The sequence below is a fragment of the Ictalurus furcatus genome, chromosome 17, assembly GCF_023375685.1.
Source record: "Ictalurus furcatus strain D&B chromosome 17, Billie_1.0, whole genome shotgun sequence".
NCBI lineage: Eukaryota > Metazoa > Chordata > Actinopteri > Siluriformes > Ictaluridae > Ictalurus > Ictalurus furcatus.
The window spans coordinates 19,086,187-19,106,443 of NC_071271.1; the positions used below are offsets into that span (position 1 = coordinate 19,086,187).

General features: G+C 41.4%; 1 protein-coding gene across 1 annotated transcript in view; it reads left to right on the forward strand.

Annotated features, from left to right (window-relative positions):
* The window catches only part of si:ch211-267e7.3 (ADAMTS-like protein 2), a 31,690-nt gene extending 12,156 nt beyond the window's left edge, over positions 1–19,534 (forward strand). Inside the window, exons 4-19 of the mRNA XM_053647709.1 lie at positions 2,143–2,218; positions 2,443–2,545; positions 3,471–3,616; positions 4,256–4,379; positions 5,284–5,364; positions 6,288–6,463; positions 7,370–7,724; positions 8,673–8,958; positions 9,204–9,307; positions 10,525–10,651; positions 11,884–12,097; positions 12,407–12,562; positions 14,213–14,383; positions 15,101–15,277; positions 16,813–16,957; positions 19,253–19,534. Of these exons, the coding sequence (XP_053503684.1) occupies positions 2,143–2,218; positions 2,443–2,545; positions 3,471–3,616; positions 4,256–4,379; positions 5,284–5,364; positions 6,288–6,463; positions 7,370–7,724; positions 8,673–8,958; positions 9,204–9,307; positions 10,525–10,651; positions 11,884–12,097; positions 12,407–12,562; positions 14,213–14,383; positions 15,101–15,277; positions 16,813–16,957; positions 19,253–19,374 (2,563 nt within the window). The 3' untranslated portion in view covers positions 19,375–19,534. The remainder of the gene's footprint in view (positions 1–2,142; positions 2,219–2,442; positions 2,546–3,470; positions 3,617–4,255; positions 4,380–5,283; positions 5,365–6,287; positions 6,464–7,369; positions 7,725–8,672; positions 8,959–9,203; positions 9,308–10,524; positions 10,652–11,883; positions 12,098–12,406; positions 12,563–14,212; positions 14,384–15,100; positions 15,278–16,812; positions 16,958–19,252) is intronic.
* The last annotated feature ends 723 nt before the right edge of the window (positions 19,535–20,257 follow it).

Below are 20,257 nucleotides of genomic sequence, written 5' to 3' on the forward strand. Positions count from 1 at the left end.
GACCACCAAATGTGGTTGTGAGGAATGGGATAGAACTTATAAGGCTGTGCTTGCCAGGAAAATCTACTCCCCCCGCCCCCAACCCCCCAGGTTAATCACGCATTTGTTCATTTGCTAATTCTCACTCACTAGTATCCTATCACGCAACAGTTACCATCCAGGGAGGGCGAGGGCTAGCAAGTGCTTCCCCTGAGACACGTGAAGCCTGCTAACACGTCTTTTCAAGCTACAGCTCATGCGACGTCACGGGGCAACTGAACACACTCACACAGGAAAATGTCCACGGTTGGTTTGTGTCACTATGATTGACAGACGGGAAACTAATACCATCCTTCCTACCCCGAGAAGACAGTCAGTTTTGACCTTTTGGACATGCGGACATTTTTTTTTTTTTTTTTTTTTTTTTTGGAGTCAAATATGTGATTTTTTTGAAGATAGGATGAAGAATTTTCTGTTGCACCACTCAGGAGCCCTGGAAAGTACAGTCTTATTTCCGTATCTGCACTAATAGGGGTCTTGGTAAATGGTATTGGTCATTTTTGGACCAAAATAGGTTTGAAAATCCCACTGTGTCATTGATTTTGAATGTTGCAAAACTGGAAATACTTTTTTCCTCAACACATAGTTGGTGTTGCTCTGCACAATTGTGGGAGCTTCATTAGAAAGTTTGGCCCAAAGTTTAAGGATGGAAATGTACATTGGAAGTTATATAGACGATGGTATATAGTTCCAATTTGATTTCTATGTTTAATTGATTTAATACAAACTTCTGCTCTTTTAGGTAACAGTATGAGGTGACTGTATGATGATAGTATACCTGATATTAAAACTGGCAGGTATAAAGTTTTCCCTAAACTTCGGACACCATAAATGTCTTTGCTGGCCATAAAAGATCATGCGTTATTAGCAAGAAGGGAGAGATTTCTACTCTTATAACCCCCAGGATGAGAGAAATTGTATGTCTATGGGCCATTAATTAACCAAATCACCGGCCCACATGACACCAGCAATACTGTCCAGACAAACATACTTATAAAATGCCTTTTAGAGCAAATGGGCGGCCGCTTGAGGAAGATTCCTCTGAAGATAAGGGCTCATGTTGAGCTAGGCCAGCTGGCCCCCATTAGCACTCCCCTGTGTGAGAGAGAGTGAGTGAGTGAGTACGTGTGTGTGTGTGTGTGTGTGTGCGCGCATGCTGGGGAGGGGGATCTCAGTGGTGAAACAGAAAGATGAGGAGGAGGCCCATCTGGAGTAGGCTGAAAGGGGCGAGCAAGCCTGGGAAAGTCGCACATGTGTAAGCCAGGTAGTCTCTCATGAAAGGAGCGGCGTAGCATGCATCAGATACAGACTGTCTGATGCAAGATGGCATGGAGGCTAGCAAATAAGTTAAGGATTGATTTAGTTCCGGAGGGAAGAATAAAAATGATTTAATACTACATATTGCACAATAATGTGCTAACGTTATTGCAGACTGTGTTCAATAAAATAAATAAATAAATAAATAAATAATTTGAAAAAACCCTGCCATGAATATTTGCACATGCCTGAAAAAATGCTTTCAGTGCCCTAAATCAAGTCTTCCTGTATAATCAGCAGTGCATCTACACCATGCATGAGGTTAAGTACAACTATATCTTTTAAGGCTATCAGAGTTACAGGTGTGTGACAAATTAAAGAGAAAAAAACATCATCATCAAGTGTGTTAGTGAAGTGTTGGTCCGCTATGAGTTGCTATGAGAACAGCTTTAACGTGCATTGTCACAGAATTCTTCTGCAGTCACCTTGCAGATAGACAAAAAATGCTAGCAAGATTTGATTAAGAGAAAACTACAGCCTGAATCACTGGCAAGGGACTTACTGACTTTTTGCTGAGCATGCAAGAACAATGTAGTACTTCAGAAACTTTTTAGGGAGGATAGGGACTATGGCTACACAGTAATCCTCTCCCCAGAAATTCATATACTAGTTTGTTTCCCATAGTCTGTATTAATGCACTGAAATAACTCATTTTGCTCATCATAAGCCATATTTTAGCTTCATCAATCAGGTTTCCAGGCATGACGCTTTACACTATATTTAATTTGTCTGCTCTTGCTTCTGTAGCTGTAGAAATGTTTTTAACATGTAATGTTGTCTTTCTAGGCTCACTACCACACACAACATTAACAGTTCCTTCTGTGCTGGATCGCCTAAGCAGTATCAGTTGTGTACTAACCAGGTAGGGCCGCATTTTATGTCGGTGTTTTATGTGATTTGGAATCCCTGAAGTAGGGCTGAGCGTAATTAAAGGATAAGGAGAAACTGTGTGAACTGTGTTCTGCCAAAGCTGGCTGGAATACGCATGCATTCTGACATGTTAGTTTAATGCTGTAATACGTGCAAGCTGTTTGCCATGCCGCCTGCTGTGTGAGCTGTGTAATTATTGATGTATTTATTGCCTAGCCGTGCCCCAACAGCAGAATCGGCTTCAAACAGCACCAGTGCTCCCAGTTCAACGCCAAAGCCTTCAGCAGGAAGCACTACGAGTGGGTTCCCCTCTATCCAGGTAAAAACGCCTTGTTGGTCATATGACTATTAAGGAGATTTGAAACACATTGGGTGGGACAAACTTTCTTTGAGAGTTCAGGTTCATTTGCTCAGTGTTCATTGCTATAATGAAGAAACATGATGGTAAATTCCACAAGGGCTAGCTTGGCCTTAGGACTCAGTTATTATAGAAACTGTTCAGCCAAAACAAAATTTACACACTTTTTGACATCATGTATCATGATGTTTGCTCTTAAACACTGGACACAGGGCTCAGTAATATCATTTATAGATAAAGAGTCCCATAAATATGGAATAAAATTTGTGCCAGAAGTATTGAAGGTAACTTTCTCATTTGCTCAACTCGGTTGTAATTCACTTTGGAGAAAAGCATCCGTCAAAGGGACTGAAATATAAATGAGTTGATTAGTCTAACTGGAACTACAGACAGTTGACAAATTGAAGGGAAAAACTAACATGCAGTGTGTTAGTAAGGTGTACGAGCTAACAGAACAGCTCAGTGTGTTGTAAAAGCACGTTTGAGGAGGGTGTCAGACACAAGTTGGAGCTCCTGCCAGTTTCTGCCACCTGTTCTACTCACCTTTCCTTCCTGACAGTCTGAAGTCGCCAGAAGATTGTTCAGATGTAAGCGCAAGTCAGGCCTCGTCTTTCCATTGCTCTCCTATGGTCCTTTTTTTAAAAGTCTGTTCCTGTTTCGCTTAGTTATTAGACACAGAGCGTCTCTGATCTTCCATTCTTGGCCCCGGGACAGCCGTTCCATAGTCTCGCATCTCGTAGATGGGCGTTTGGGTTTATTTCCGAATCCTGTGGCCTCTAAGGAACAAAAGAGGCCTTTCTATGATACAATGACTAACTTCAATCTCCAGCAGAACTCTCCAGAGTCTAGAGATTTAACAGCATTAATGATGTCATGTCCTGTCCAGATGATTACATCAGCATTTCCAGCAAGCCGTGTGACCTGCAGTGCACCACCACCACGGGAGAGAGACAGCTATTGGTTCCGGCACACGATGGGACCTTTTGCAGGAATGGTGCCTACAAGGGCGTTTGCATAGAGGGCCAGTGCCAGGTTACACACTACACCTACTTCTAGAAGGCTACACCATTCATAAATCATCTCCAATAGATGGAGTTTGGGATGGGATGATTGTTCTTTCCATACAGTCAATTGAGTAAAGTCATGCTATAATAGAATGCATCAGTTAACCTCGAACTTAGCAACCCATGCAAATAATTGGATGGCAGCCATAAAGTTTTAAATGATTCTTTTTATACTACATGGGTTACACAACAGACGCACACAGAGGTAATAGTGAGCATGGAGCAGTGACACGAACATATAGGAAATCTGTCCTCATTTCAGTTCTGCAAGCACTGAGACACTTCCTTTTGCAAGGGTCTACACTTTGATTGTGATTCTCATTTTTAAGGAGCACACTCGCTGATACTGCTCTGGGCACTCATTGTTCCTGCCCTCGTAATAGCTATTAAAGATACTGTAACGTGTTGAACATATAAACTTCCCTTCTAGCAGCTACGAACATCAACAGAACTAAATAATGTTCCATGATGCCTGTGATTGATTGATACTAAGTAGGTTACTCATTTTGGTATCAGTATTGACGACTACCAAAAACCAACAGTCTAAAAAATGGCATCGATGGACTCCATGTCCTTACCAGCTTCCTGTGTCTCTGTCCTCATACAGGTGGTGGGGTGTGATGGGAAACTGTACTCCAGTAAATCTATAGATAAATGTGGCGTCTGCGGTGGAAACGGTGACACCTGCTACCGGATCTCAGGATCTTACCGGAAAGGGATCACACAGTTAGGTATATCTTATACTACCACTAAGAGGTCACATGTGTTACTAAAGTTCTTTTTACTCAGAACACATGCAAAAAAAACAAAAAAAAAAACAACAACGCACAATGAGATTTTAAAATAAACATTTGAATTTCTGTTAATGATTGCACACCCGGGGGGGGTGTAGTGTTAGTGTTTAGCACGTTTGCGTAGGCTGATTGGCATTTCCAAATTGTCTGTAGTGTGTGTGAATGTATGTGTGATTGTACCCTGCGGTGGGCTGGCCTCCTGTCTAGGGTGTCCCCCACCTCGTGTGCAGAGTTCCCTGGGATAGGCATCAGGCTCCCCTATGACCTTGTGTAGGATAAGCGGTATGGAAAATGGGTGGATGGATGGATGGATTTCACATTGGGACACTGTCATACTGCAGGCGGTGTTTTTACCATGACCACAGTTTTCCTTTTCTCAATACCATCATCGTTTCTTTTTCCTATGTTTGGTTAATAGTATTCATTGTGTGCTTTAATTTGCTATATGAACTTTTTTTTTTTTTTTTTCTGGCTGAAAATTTAAGGCCCTGTTTTTACACTGACATTTATTCATTTGGCTGGTGTTGCTCTCCAAAGCAACTTACAAGCTGCCCAGAGTACAATCTGAGCTCAGAGCTGAGCAGTTCAGGGTTAAAGGTCTTTTTCAAGGGCCCTCGTTTTCCATCCAACTCCACCATAACCATCCTGTTAAATAACATTATAAAATTCTGAAACCTTTTACAACATTTCTTATTTGTAAACCGAGCATTTAAAAGAAATCATTACTGTCAGATTGTATATTGAACTAACGGTGGTTTCGTTTACCAGGAAGTTGATTTTGTAGTGACACTAAAATCCTAGGACTAATTTGAAACCATTGGTATTTTCTATGATCCCTCAGGCTATGCCTTTATAACTAATATACCTGTCGGAGCCACGGACATCCAGATCGTCGAGCGGCGAAAGACTGAAAACATCTTGGGTAAAATCTCTATTACACCAGAATGCAGGTAGAGAAGAAAGCACACACAGTTCAGGAGCCATATTATCACATACATATCGTGCAATAAGTTTTTCTCACCCCTGATATGTGAATTTGCTGTATATGGCATTTAACAACCAGTAAAATAAAAAAATATATACATATTATGCATGATTGTGCCATTTTCTAAAATTATGCTTTAGAGTCTCCTGCTGCTTTAGTCTAGTATACACTCTCCCCTATCCATCACAGCGACCAATCATGGGCATCTGTGTGTGTCATGTATATGGATAGCGCTTTCCTCCGAGTGTGTTACGCCGCACCGTGGCGCAGAACGAGCAGCAGTCTGGAAAAATGCTGCACATGTCTTGGATGAAGCGTAGCCTTCATCTTCCCAGATTGGTAATTGTTGTATGATGGGGGGGATAGAGATCGACTGGTAGTGGATTTTACCGATAAATAAATTGGGCGGTACCTGCCAAGAACCGTACTGACTGTACCATGAAAATGTACTGTACTTTTTTAAAAAACGAAATAAATATATATTAACATGTATTAACTATTAATAAATATTAAAGTAAATAAAACATATACGTCCAAGCTAAACCAAATTGTAATACTCGAAATAACAAATAAAAATAGAGACATCCCAAATGAATAAAAAAAAAAACCCCACTTCAAATAACTCAACGAAATTTGTCAGTGATGGTTTTTATTTCGCCTCTAGAGGCCGCTCTCGTACTGTGTATTGCCGGTGGACATTACAGTTAGGCTAATGTGAAATAGAATGAAGTCATGTTACAATTAAGCTTTGTTGTGCACGTTTCAGCATCTGCTAGAGTAAAAGAAAAACAAATGAATACAGAAAACTGATTAGCGGCTGAGTGTTTTTGGGTTCATTTTGGTCATACTGTCCCATTTAGCGCTGTCTGATGAAGCTGGCCACTTCTTCTTTAATGGCAACACTGTACTCGACAACCCACGCAACTTCCCCATAGCAGGAACAGTGTTTAAATACCGGAGGCCAGTTAACCTCTTCTCAGATGGCTTTGAGTACATCATGGCCCAGGGTCCTACCCAGCAGGGCCTGAACGTCATGGTAGGTATATAGGTATGTACTACTTCTAATAGAACCATTACTTCTCTCTTCCTTTAAAAAAAAAAATCCTTCTAAACATTTTCTTCTTCTCAATTTTCTCACATCCTGTAGCTAACAATATAACACAACCTAACAGGAAGAGTTAGCTATAGCAATGTGTTCATTTCATGTCAGAATTTACCGTAATTACCGAAATCTTGCCAAAAATGTGCATGTGTTGGTTGAACTTGTAACTTGTATCTGCTTAAAACTGAAGATTTGACTTGAGTTGTGATGTCGCACAATAAACAAACACGAACAATAAATTAGCAGAGGTTACAAATTGTACGCAGTTATGTTTGGCAAACATTTTCCCTAAAAGTGTTACTTGGCCTCATAGAAATAAACAAAGTTATAGTGGTATTTTGCAAGTCGAATTTAGCATTGTATTCTAAACAATTTAAAGATAATTAAATATGATTCAGTTAACTGCTAGCCATCATGGTTGTCATCGTATTTATTTTGGTGCTGCATGTGCTGCCGTAGAAATGGCTGCCATGGAAATTTTCAAGTCTGAGTAGAATTTCAGAGTCGTCGATGAAATTCTGACACGATATGAACGCGCAAAAAGCCGAATCACGCAATTGCAAATGCAAATAATCCACCATCATTTCTATAAATATGCATGTGATTTATTTATTTATTTATTTCAAGTACATTATAGTTCTAGTATTGTAAACCATTCTTAGAGCTTAGGTTTTATTATGATGTAAATTGTAATAGTGACACATCCCCCACTGGTTTTCATTTCACGCATGCACTCCTGCACATAACTTAAGTTTTCATTTCTTGAAAAGGTTTAGTGTGACTCATTTGACTCAAGTGACTCAATGTCTGTAACTTTTTTTTTTTTGTCTTTGTATAAAGTATTACAACCTTAATGGAAAGATGCCTCACATCACGTACGAGTACACGGTGCCTCGCGTGTCCTCCACCGCAGCATCGTCCACCCAGGAGCAGCCTCCACTGGCCAGCATGATTGCCAACGCTTCCTATACACAACTCCCCATCACCGGGAATGAGGTAGAGGCTCGCAACGAGGACCGAGAGGACGAGAAGAACCAGAGTACACCTTTGGATCATAAGGGGAGCATGGAGGCACATGGAGATGTTCGGTGGGAGCACCAGGCTCCTTGTAACCTCAGTGAAAAACCTGAAGCGCTGCAACTTAGAGCATCTGGAGAGGTTCTCCATAATGAGCTGGGAAAGAATGGTGGCTTTGGTGAGTGCAGAATTAGTGTGTGTTTCTTTTGCCCTTTGTATAAACTTTGGTAACAGTGATTTGTGTGAGATTAATAACATGTAGATGAGATCTGTTTCCACAGTGAAGTCTTCGATAAATCAGTTATCTGTATTCTAAGCTTGTTGTAAGTAGTGGTGTTTTAAATCATGATTGGAAATGCGATTATAGGAAGATCATCAACAACAAGGTGATGTAGTGCTGCCTGATACAGTACAAAGAGTCCTATAATGTCTGAACGTGATTTCCTCTTATACCCCAGCCTTTTGCAAATGATTACAATTTTCAAATTATTCAATTTTGATACATACTGGGAGGGCATGGTTAGAAAGTTCTGACCAATCATATTTAGAAATTCAACAGCACTGTGGGACAAAAGCTTATAATCGTTCATGTACAAATGTTTGCATCAGACTACTTCAGTCACATTAACTAAATGTACTAAATGCTAAATAATGCTACATAATTGTAGAGTGAGATACAGTGAGGCACCACAGTATGCAAAAACAAAAGTTAATGTGAAGCCTGTGATCTAATGCACTAAATGGTAAATGGCGCACTTATATAGCGCTTTTATCCAAAGCACTTTCCAAAGTCTCATTCACCCATTCTCACACACACACACACACTCACACACCAATGGTAGCAGAGCTGCCATGCAAGGCGCTAACTTGCCATCGGGTGCAACTTGGGGTTCAGTGTCCTGCCCAAGGACACTTCGGCATGTGGAGTCATGTGGGCCGGGAATTGAACCGCCAACCCTACGATTAGTGGACAACCCGCTCTACCAACTGAGCCACAGCTGCCCATCAAATAATTAAAAATATACAGTATACAGCCAACCCTTCAGTTCATTATGTTTAATTAGTTAAGAATGATAAAATTTGAGATTGATTAAAATATGAACAGAATGCACTCTAACCCCTCCAGGCTCCAAATTTAACCTGATTGACGGCGAATCTTCTAGTGTGACTAATGAAACACAGCCCGTGACAACGAGTGCAAAGAGCAAGCTGTATAAGTGTGCAGAGGGTACATCCATCTCCGCCTGCTCCACGCTGAAGCTGAACTCAAGCTCCTCCATGAAGAACAACCTGGCTCTGCAGATCCACACAACAACCCAGAGAGAGCCTGAGGCGAACAGCACCACACAGCACAGAGCTCAACTCCTCCCGCTCCAGCAGGGGGCACCAGAGCACCTCCCACTCACTGACAGGTCAGCCAGAGGGACTGAGGAGGGGATGGAGGGAAAGAACAGGAAAGAAGGTGCAGTGCGGGTTGGGAGGTTTGAGGTGGGGGAGCGAGGTTGGTACAAAGTAAACTAGAGGGAGAGAGAAACCATCTAGCCTCAGGGTTAATCCACTGTATTCTTTCCATATTAATCTGTGCTAATGTTGATCCCCCTTATTTCCCCTTCCTTCTCTCTCTCTCTCTCTCTCTCTCTCTCTCTCTCTGCTGCAGTAATGAGTTTGAGGTGGTGTCTCTCGACCACGATGTCAGTCTGGCAGGCGTGTACAGATGGAAGGTATCTGCGTACGCACCCTGCAGTTCAACTTGTACCACAGGTGCAATTATGAACCAACACACTGACATGCACACCAAGCCACTGCTTTAAAGTTGGCAACACCGAATACATTGAAAGTTTTCTTTAAAAAACGAATTACTTGAGGTGGCAGTTCCACTGAAGTCATTTGACAAAAGGAAAAGTCACAAATGCACATGCCATTACTCTCATCAAGAAATTCTGTGAATAAGTAAATTTAAAAAATGTCCCCAATCCTACACACCCTATATCCCGGTAAACTGGTGTAATAACAGAAGACTAACTCTGATTTTTCCAGTGCCCTTGAACATGTGCATTTTCAATCCACTAAGCATAATCTGTTTAGAATAATAATTTATTTCACACGTTAAGTGCCTAAGAAATGACAAAAATAGCCTAGGAACATGTCTACACCTTTAACCTTATTAAAATAGTGAGCCTGTGGCTGAAGGTGCTCTCCATTTGCCACAGCTCAACATATTGTGGATGAGAGGGGTTTCCCAGAGTGGACCTGAATTTGTCTCTCATTCTCTTCTCCACCACTGTCTCTAGATTGTCCAGTTTTTGACCAACAACAGAACTAGACTTCTTCACCAGTTTTTTGAGTTTGTCAGCCTCCCCAGCCTTAATTCCACTTCCCCAGCCTTAATTCCACCTCCCCAGCACGTCGCAGAAAAGAACAGGGTACTGGCTACTACAGACTGATAGAACGTCTGCAGTAGCTTGCTGGTCACATCAGTGGGGGGGTTATGGAATGGCCTAGTCAAAGCCTGGATTGGATTTGAATCCCATTGAAATGTTGGGGGGGGGGGGATTTAAAATGGGAAGGACATGCAAGAAAACCCTCAAACATTCTGCAACTGAAAGAATATTGCATGGAAGAGTGGTCAAAAATTCCAGCAAACCTGGTAGATAATTATGCAAGACGCATACAGGAAGTTATTTCTGCTAAAGGGCGCAATACCAGCTTCTGAGACCGAGGGTGTACTTACTTTTTCCACAGAAGAATATCACATCTATTGATATTTCTGTTGAATAAATGATTGAAAAAGCTCATTTTCCTTGTGGTTTTGTCTAAGTATATCAACTTCATTAATCTGTTCCGTTTCAAAGATGATCATATGTTTGCTTGTCTAAATATGTCAAAAAAGCCAACAATTTTCAAGGGGGGTAATTAATTTTTCACATGACTATCTATCTATCTATCTATCTATCTAATCTCTCTCTCTGTGTCTGTAGGTATCAGCACAGCATATGCTTTGTGTGTAAGATATGACGGTTCTGAGGTTGATGAGAGTTACTGTGATTCTTTGACTCGACCTGAGCCCACGTACGAGTTCTGCACAGGCAGAGAGTGTCTGCCCAGGTCAGAGACACCTACGTGTGTGTGTTGTGTGTCAGTGTCTGTTTGTGTGCATGTGAGCAAAAACTTGGAAGCAGGATGAATGCTACATTTCAAGGAGGACCGTCACCCCACGCACATTCATACGCTCCTTCATTCCGAGGGGCAATTTTTGTGGTGGGAGAAAACCAGAGAACCTAGAGGAACCCATGCCGAGACCGTTAGAACATGCACAGAGAATCCACACTAACAGCAGCCTGAGCCCAGGATCAAGCCTGGAGCACTGGAGTTGTGAGGCAATAATCAAAAGTGACAGTCAGTATGTGGTGTCCACCAGCTGCTTTAATTACTACAGTGCATGTCATGCTCATAGTAGCACGGTCTTGGGCGTCTTATATTACAGACATTGCAGTTTATTTCTCTGAACACATCTGCAGTCCTCATGCCTCCCTGCAGCAGGCCTATGACATGTTCACGCAGTTGAGCAGGAAACCTAGACATCTTTCTTCTGGTGTTTTTCAGAGTCCGTAGAAAGGTCTCTTTAGTGTCTTAAGTTATTGTAAATGTGACCTTAATCGCCTAGCGCCTGTAAAATGTTCATGTCTTAAGGACTGTTCCACAGGTACATGTGCAATAATTCTTTATGGTTCATTGAACAAGCATGACAAACATCGGTTAAACTATTTCCGCTATCGGCCGATAGTTTAAAAACATCCGATGATCAGGGCCGATTATATCCTGTCAATCAAAAGAGGGCGGGAAAACGCATCGATTTTGTAAAGATGTCTTTTGTGGAATGATGACAAAACTGCAGTTTGTAAGCTCTAATCTCTGCACTGCTAAAATTAGCAGTAAAAGTAGCAGCAGTGAAGTGTTTCGGCATCGAGTCTAATTCAAAGAATTAGAATTTAAAGAACTAAAGAATTTAGTTGCAGTGTTGCGCTGGACACGCATTTACATGCATAAGACCAGATGCGTTAACACGAGTTCGTCATGAGTGGGAGAGACGACTCCGTGTGTGTTTACAAAGAAACTGGCGATCATGTAGAGGATGTTTTGTAAATAAAGTTACACTTAACTAAAAAGTGTTCATTTCTCCTATGTATGGAGACATTTGGGACATCCTGTAATATACCGAATATAAGAGAAACACCTTCTCAGGGCTGAGCTGCGAGCCATCCATAGGATCAGTGGTAGGCTCCAGGAGATTAGAGATATGCCAATAGTGTGTATGTGTGTGTGTGTGTGTGAGGCAGGTGGGAGACGAGCCGCTGGAGCGAGTGCTCTCGGACATGTGGTGAGGGTTTTCAGTTTCGGACGGTGCGCTGCTGGAAGATGATGGCACCAGGCTTCGACAGCTCTGTGTATGACGATCTGTGCCACGCTGCCGAGCTGCACAAGCCCATGGCACGCAAATCCTGCAGGAGCAAATCCTGTGGCCCTCAGTGGGAGGTGTCGGACTGGTCTGAGGTCAGTACGTACAAGAAGCTGATTTGTTTAGCTCCACTGATCTGTGCAGTTTCCGTTCTGTTTGGAAATGGAGAATCTGGATTTCTATAGCAGGTATTTATGATCCTCAGGACAAATTCCGGGTAACTTTTTAAACACTTCAGGTAACCAGAACTGGACTTGAATATATGGTTATGCTTATACTGAATATATGGTTCGGTGTTTAGGGCTAGAATAGAACGAGAATGTGGACTTGAGGTTTGGCTGTAGTGCTGTGTTTGACTGTGTCTGTGTCTGTGTGTGTGTGTGTGTGTGTGTGTCTGTGTGTAGTGCTCAGCACGGTGTGGGCGACGTGGTGTGAGGAGCAGGGAGGTGCGGTGCTCCATGGATGCTCACCTGTGTAACGAGTCCACACGGCCCATCAATCAAAGGGAGTGTGATGGACCGCCATGTGACCGCAGGTGGATTGTGTCGGACTGGGGCCCGGTGAGTGTCTACATGAGAAATGACACCCACATCACTCCACCTGCTTTTACCTATAATAAACGCCTTGTGTTATTAAACAAATGAATGTCCAGAACATTATCTGCAATTCAAAAATTCGCTTAAAACCAAATGGAAGGACAGACACCTGTGACCAGAATGAAGCAGGTAATATCAAATATTATTGTTCCAAGTTAAAGCAACTGGTCAAAAATGACATTTACACGCCTTTCACCTTACCTCAGATGTACTCGATCAGCCATGTGAGTGCCTGGGGTCAACTAACAGCATTTTGTTATACATACAAAATGTATACCAAATGTTTGGTGTCCGATTTGCACTATGGGAACCTAAAATGATCATCCCAGTCACTACCTTCTTTGAACTGCACCTCCTACCCAAGTCTAATGTTAGTGTGGACACCAGATCATGCTGAGGAGAAAAGTGATTCTGGGTTTAAGATGGCTGCTTCTATTATTTTAGTGCTGAAAACACATACCGTGGTGCTTGTAAGTTTGTGAACCCTTTAGAATTTTCTATAAATCTACATAAAATATGACAAAACGTAATCAGATTTTCCTAAAACTTGAGAAAGAGAACCCAAATAAACAAATGAGACAAAAATGTTATACCTGGTCATTTACTTATTGACGAAAATGATCCAATATTACATATCTGTTATGTGAACCTCTGAAGTCAGGTGTTTTCAGTCAAGGGATGACCATCAGGTGTGAGTGAGTGCCCTGTTTTATTTAAAGAACAGGGATCTATCAAAGTCTGATCTTCACAACATGTTTGTGGAAGTGTATCATGGCATGAACAAAGGAGATTTCCGAGGAGCTCAGAAAAAGAGTTGTTGAAGCTCCTCAGTGGAAAAAGGCTACAAAACCATCTCTAAAGAGTTTGGACTCCACCAAGCCACGGTCGCAGCTTGTGTTCAAATGGAGGAAATTTAAGACCATTGTTACCCTCCCCAGGAGCGGTCGACCAACAAAGATCACTCCAAAAGCCAGACGTTTAAAAGTCCACAAGGTCACAAGGGAGCCAGGGTAACCTTTAAGCAACTAAAGGCCTCTCTCACATTGGCTAATGTTAATGTTCATGAGTCCGCCATCAGGAGAGCACTGAACAACTGTGGTGTGCATGGCAGGGCTGCAAGGAGAAAACCACTGCTCTCTAAAAAGAACACTGCTGCCCTTCTGCAGCTGCTAAAGATCACCTGGAAAATATTTTGTGGATAGATGAGACCAAAATAAAAAAAAATGTTTAAATGAGAAGTGTTGTGTTTGGAGAAAGGAAAACACTGCATTCTAGCATAAGAACCTTATTCCATCTGTGAAACATAGTGGTGGTAGTATCATGGTTTGGGCCTGGACAGTGTGCCATCATTGCTAGAACAATGAATTCTGAATTATACCAGTGAATTCTAAAGGAAAATGTCAGGACATCTGTCCATGAACTGAATTTTGAGAGAAAGTGAGTCATACATCACGATTGCATTACAGAAATTAATTACAGTTTCAGTGTTGGATCAGCCATTTTGTTTAAATAAAGAGTTAGAATCATTTTACTTTTGTGGAGGTAAAGGAGAATTTGAGGAACTGAAATCATTTCTCTGGCTCTGTGTGGCTGTATTTGATCTCCATGTCTAAGTGCTCAGGGCCATGTGGAGAAGGCCGCATGATGCGTTACGTGGTGTGTAAGAGCGGGAATGGGAAGGTGATCTCTGATGGTCACTGTGATCGGGAGCTGAAGCCCCTCGCCGTGCAGCCGTGTGGAGCCCCAAACTGCCCCGCACACTGGGTGGAGCAGGAGTGGGAACAGGTAAATAAATACTAGTGATTTATTATATCTTTAGGACATAAAAGGTCTGCACTTATAGTGCTTTTATCCAAAGCGCTTTACACCATGTCTCATTCACCCATTCACACACACACAAACACACACACACACACACACATAGTAAAGCGGATTTCACATAAACCATGTATAAATTCACTGCTCTGGTGAAACTCGGAAAGCTTTAATCCTGAAGATTTGTTTTGGGTGTGTGTGTGCGTGTGTGTGTGTGTGTGTGTGTGTGTGTGTATGTATTCCTTGTGTATCCTATTCCTATATTAGACACGTTATATTCTGGCCTAATCTGATATCAGTATCTCAGACTTGAGTATTACAATAAAGATTAACAGATGTACTGCGCCACCCCCAAAATGTATAAACCTATCTAACTCTTTGAAGTTGCAGACTTTGCCAGCAATAACAAGACACACATTATAATTTTATGCTCATTATTTATATTGCATTAATTATTATTTACTGCTGGGTTTGTGCCAAAGGAAATAATACAAATGCATGTGAAGCACAGTGCTTTTGGCCAAAGGGCAAAAACACCCAAAAACCAAAGTAACTCTGGAATTGTAAGGACCTGAAAAGGCAAGAGTGTATTAGGTTATTCAAAGTGCTGTAGTGTGTTACGTCTGTCATTAAACCCGTGTGTGAGTGGCTTTTGTTTTCCAGCATCTCTTTTTGAATGTGTTGCAGTGTAATGCAACGTGTGGGCGCGGAGTAAAGAGCAGACAGGTGGTGTGTGCCGGGCTCGAAGTAAGTGTGTTTAAGGAGTTTCCTGATCATGTGTGCGCTCGCTCGCTCAAACCCGAGGAGAGAGCCGCATGCTTCGAGAAGCCTTGCTCCAAATGGTTCACCACCTCCTGGTCTCAGGTAACTACACATGTCACACCCAAGCACTGTTCAACGTGGATGATTTCAGGCTTTTGTTTTACAATTATCTCCTTCTGCTCTGAACGTGTACTTCACATTGTACTGACTCACACACAAGCATAAAGGAGCTGTGGAATTCCTGAACAGAATTGGTCACTAATATATATATATATATATATATATATATATATATATATATATATATATATATATATATATATATATAAGAACAGTTCTTGAACACCCATGCTGACCCCTGTCCACCACTGAAAGCACATACAATGGGCACGTGAGCATCAGAACTGGACCATGGAGCAATGGAAGAAGGTGACAAATCACGTTTTTTTCAAGTGGATGGCCGGGTGCATGTGTGTCTCTGACCTGGGGAAGAGATGGCACCAGGATGCACTATGGGAAGAAAGCAAGTTGGCAGAGGGAGTGTTATGCTCTAGGCAATGTTATGCTCTAGGCAATGTTATGCTCTAGGCATTCATGTGGATGTTACTGTGACACGTACCACCTACCTAAACATTGTTGCAGACCAAGTACTCCACTTCATAGCAACAGTATTCCCTAATGACAGTGGCCTCTTTCAGCAGGATAATGCACCCTGCCACACTGCAAAAAATGTTCAGGAATGGTTTGAGGAACATCACAAAGAGTTCAAGATGTTGACTTGACTTCCAAATGCCCCAGATCTTAATCCAATCGAGCATCTGTGGGAAATGCTGGACAAACAAGTCCGATCCAAGGAGACCCCACCTCACAACTCGCAGGACTTAAAAGATCTGCTGCTAACGTCTTGGTGCCAGATACCACAGCACTCCTTCAGAGGTCTTGTGGAGTCCATGCCTCGACAGTTCAGAACTTTTTTGGTGGCACAAGAGGGACCTACACAATATTAGGCAGGTGGTTTTAATGTTATGGCTGATGGGATTATGGTTGTGTATAACATGCATGCATTTCATGCTCAGTGATGAGAGGAGCCTCTACTTGACACTTGTTTCACATATTTTGTTGCACTTTTTGCATGCTTTGTGCTTATTCTAGTGTTGCATTAGAGCGATACTGGGATTACAGTCAGATTAAAGAATGCCAATTTTACTCTGAAACCACTGATAAAACCCATGAAAGAAAGGTCACAGCATCTCATTACGTTATTTCCGGGTACGCAACCAGAATCTGAATGAATGAAAGAAGTGAAATAATATGAGCAGTATTTACAGATTCTACTATAAATGTATATTGAACAAAGAGATGATATACCATATCATCTAATAAATAATAATAAATAATAAATAAATAAATAATATCATCTAATAATCTAAAAAAGGACTAATAAAAGCTGATACTTGAGCCCTATTCAAGCAGGATTAGTTCTGCGTGATGCATTGTGGTTATTCCATCATTCATAGGTGCCCTGCCAGTCCAGATGGAAATGAAGTGTATGCGTTATCCCTGAGAAAAATTCAGCCCAAAGTAACGTTATTTTACAGCAACCTCGAGGGTGGGTATGTTTTGTGTGTGTGTTGCAGTGCAGTAAGACATGTGGGAGCGGTGCGAGAGTGAGGGAAGTGAGGTGTTACCAGGGAGAGGAGATCGGCCAGGGCTGTGACTCCACACTGAAACCCCAGGCCAGACAGAGCTGTGAGGTACAGGCTTGTTCTACTGAGGCACCAGGTAACACACACACAACCAATAATACACACATCCCACAATAGCACAACGTTACAATGTATGGTAGCATACACAAAACTTACTACTCACAGAATCAAACCAGACATTTAGTATAACAATGTAATAATATTCGTGTTCATGAATGTGGTCTATATTTTTAAGCTCATTCACCACCACAGCAATCACCACATGTGATCCCATGAATTTCCCCTGAACAGACCAACTTAAAACAGAGACTCTAAGCTAATCATTTTGTTCAAGTACATTTATGGAGTGTATAATGTTGTGATAATGATTTGGCTCACTATAAGGTAAAAGTGCATGAAGATAGCCTTACTTTGAAGACATTTACAGTACATCTGAACCATTTAGGCAATAGGAGAAGGAAGGAAAGGAAGGGAAAAAAGGCTGCAATAAAAGCTTAGGAGAGCGTCATGGAGGATAAAACCCAGAACGTGGGAATAAAAACATCAGTCAGTCTAATGCTAAAGCCCAATATTGGATCAGTGCATCCCTAAACTGTATATAGGTTATACTGTACTTTACGCACCTACTGTATTTATATGGTAATACAGTCGTGGAAAAATAAGTACACCCCATGGAAATTGTTGGCTTTTTTGACACATTTTGACAAACATTTGATCCTCTTTGAAACAGTGCCTATTAATAAAGTTGATACACTCTATCAAATGACACACAAAACTGACATTTCGTAGTAATTTTCACAATTTAAATGAACAAAAAACAGATCAGTCACTTGGAAAAAGTAAGTACACCCCTACATTTATCACACCTTCAAATCCATAAAATTACAGTCAGGTGTTCAAGATTGGGTGCCAGTGATTAGAACCTGTTTAGGGAGTGCAGGTGGAACCTGTCTCATTTATACCCCTCTCATATCTAGTGTCTGGTGTTCCCTTTGTTATTGAGGTGTGTGCTGTCATCATGCCAAGATCTAAAAAATTCTTTAAGGCCTTCAGAAAAAAAGGTTGTGGATGCCTATGAGTCTGGCAAGGGTTTAAAATTATCTCCAAATTATTTTAAATACATCATTCCACTGTAAGGAAAATAATCTACAAATGATGCAGATTTCAAGTGACTGCCAATTTGTCCAGGACTGGCCGTCCCAGCAAATTCAGGCCAAGAGCAGACCATCTGATGCAAAACATGTCTCCAGGATTTCATCACAAGATCTGCTAGCAAGTCTTGCAACTGTTGGTGTCAAAGTGCATGGTTCTACAATCAGAAAGAGATTGTGCAAATCTGACCTGCATGGGAGGTGTGTCAGGAAAAAGACTTTGCAAGACTACAGTTTGCCAATGAGCAAAAACCAGGTCCTGTGGAATAATGTGCTCTGGCCAGACGAATTAAAGATGGAGTTGTTTGGCCACAGTAACAGCAGACATGTTTAGCGCAGACCAAAGACAGCTTTTTAGGAAAAGCACCTCATACAAACTGAGATGCACGGTGGTGGAAATGTTATGGTTTGGGGTTGCTTTGCTTCCTCAGGGACTGGACAGCTTGCATTCATTTACATTTACATTTATTCACTTAGCAGACGCTTTTATCCAAAGCGACTTACAAATGAGAAAGATACAAGCATTCATTGATTCAATTATGAATTCTGCATCATATCAAAGAGTTCTTGAGGATAATGTGAGGTCATCTGTCCGAAAGTTGAAGTTGACCCAAAAGTGGACCTTTCAACGGGATAATGATCCTAAGCACACTAACAAATCCACCAAGGAATGGCTCAAAAAGTAGAAATGGGGGGGGTTATGGAATGTTCTAGTCAAAGCCCGGATTTGAATCCCATTGAAATGTTGTGGGGGGATTTTAAACCAGGAAGTACATGCTAGAAAACCCTCAAACATCTTGCAGCTGAAAGAATATTGCATGGAAGAGTGGTCAAGAATTCCAGCAAGCCTGGTAGGCAATTATGCAAACCGCCTACAATAAGAAGTTATTTCTGTTAAAGGGGGCAATTCCAGCTTTTGAGGCCGAGGGTGTACTTACTTTTTCCACAGAAGAATATCACATCTATTAATATTTCTATTGAATAAATGATTGAAAAAGCTAATTTTCCTTGTGGTTTTGTTCAAGTATATCAACTTTATTAATACGCACTGTTTCAAAGAGGATCAAATGTTTGTTTGTACAAATATGTCGAAAAAGCCAGCAATTTTCATGGGGTGTACTTTATTATTTTTTTTACAGGACTGTATATAGCATTATTGGTACACTTAACTTAACATACTAAAATATGGTTGAATGTTTTTACCCCTGTCTCCCTTCTAGCAGAGGATGTTTGTGAGGACAAAGCGACAGCAAACTGTGCGCTGGTGTTGAAAGTCAAGCTCTGCACACACTGGTACTACAGGAAGGCCTGCTGTCTGTCCTGCAAGACCAAAGGTCACTAAAGAGCTGCTGAACCCTAACTGGGCCATTCCACTCAATGTGAAGAACCCCAGATATACACACACACATACACTGTAACCCTGTGACCCTAACCTGTTACCCCAAAATCTACACCCAAAAAAAAAAAAAAAAAAGACACCCTAGCTGGTTACCTACAGCTACTCTATCTCTACAGCCTGTTCTAACCTGTTAGACTAAACTCTATGCTGATCTAATAGCTATTCAAATTGGTAGCTCACAGGCTACATGCTAACTTGTGAGCCACAAACTACATTCTCACCCATTATGCCTAAAACTGAATTCAAAACTAGTTACTCAAAAACTGCATTCTAAACTTTTACATCCAGAAACTACACTCTAAACGGGTGTAAACAATTTATTAGTGTATTTGGTACACTGATCTAGGAACTATTATACTAATATTGTTAAACTACGTTGTACATGCACAACCCCCTAACCTGCCCCAAACCTGATACCCTTAGCTGATGACAAATCCAGAGTATAATAATAAAGACGAGACCTGCATTTTTCATGCTTTTAGTTCAAGCATTCATGCCACAAAAGTGAGCTAATTACAGTGCTCCAGTCCTATGAATGTGAGGTTTTATATATCAGTAAGGTGTTCTGTTTTCTCTGGATTGCTTGCGGCTTGCAAAACGTACCAAACTCTCGGGGCAAACGAGTCTGGCGGGGGGAAAAAAAAACCCTAGAGTGTGGGGGGGAAAAAAAAGTGTCCTGCAATGATTATCAGCAAAATATAGCCTAACATAGCCTTATACTATCCACTGACCTGTTGCCTATTAATTACACTGACTCTGTACCCCTGAACTACACCTAAAGTTTTGTTCAAACTGCTTGGGAATATTTTAAACACCAAAACTTGCA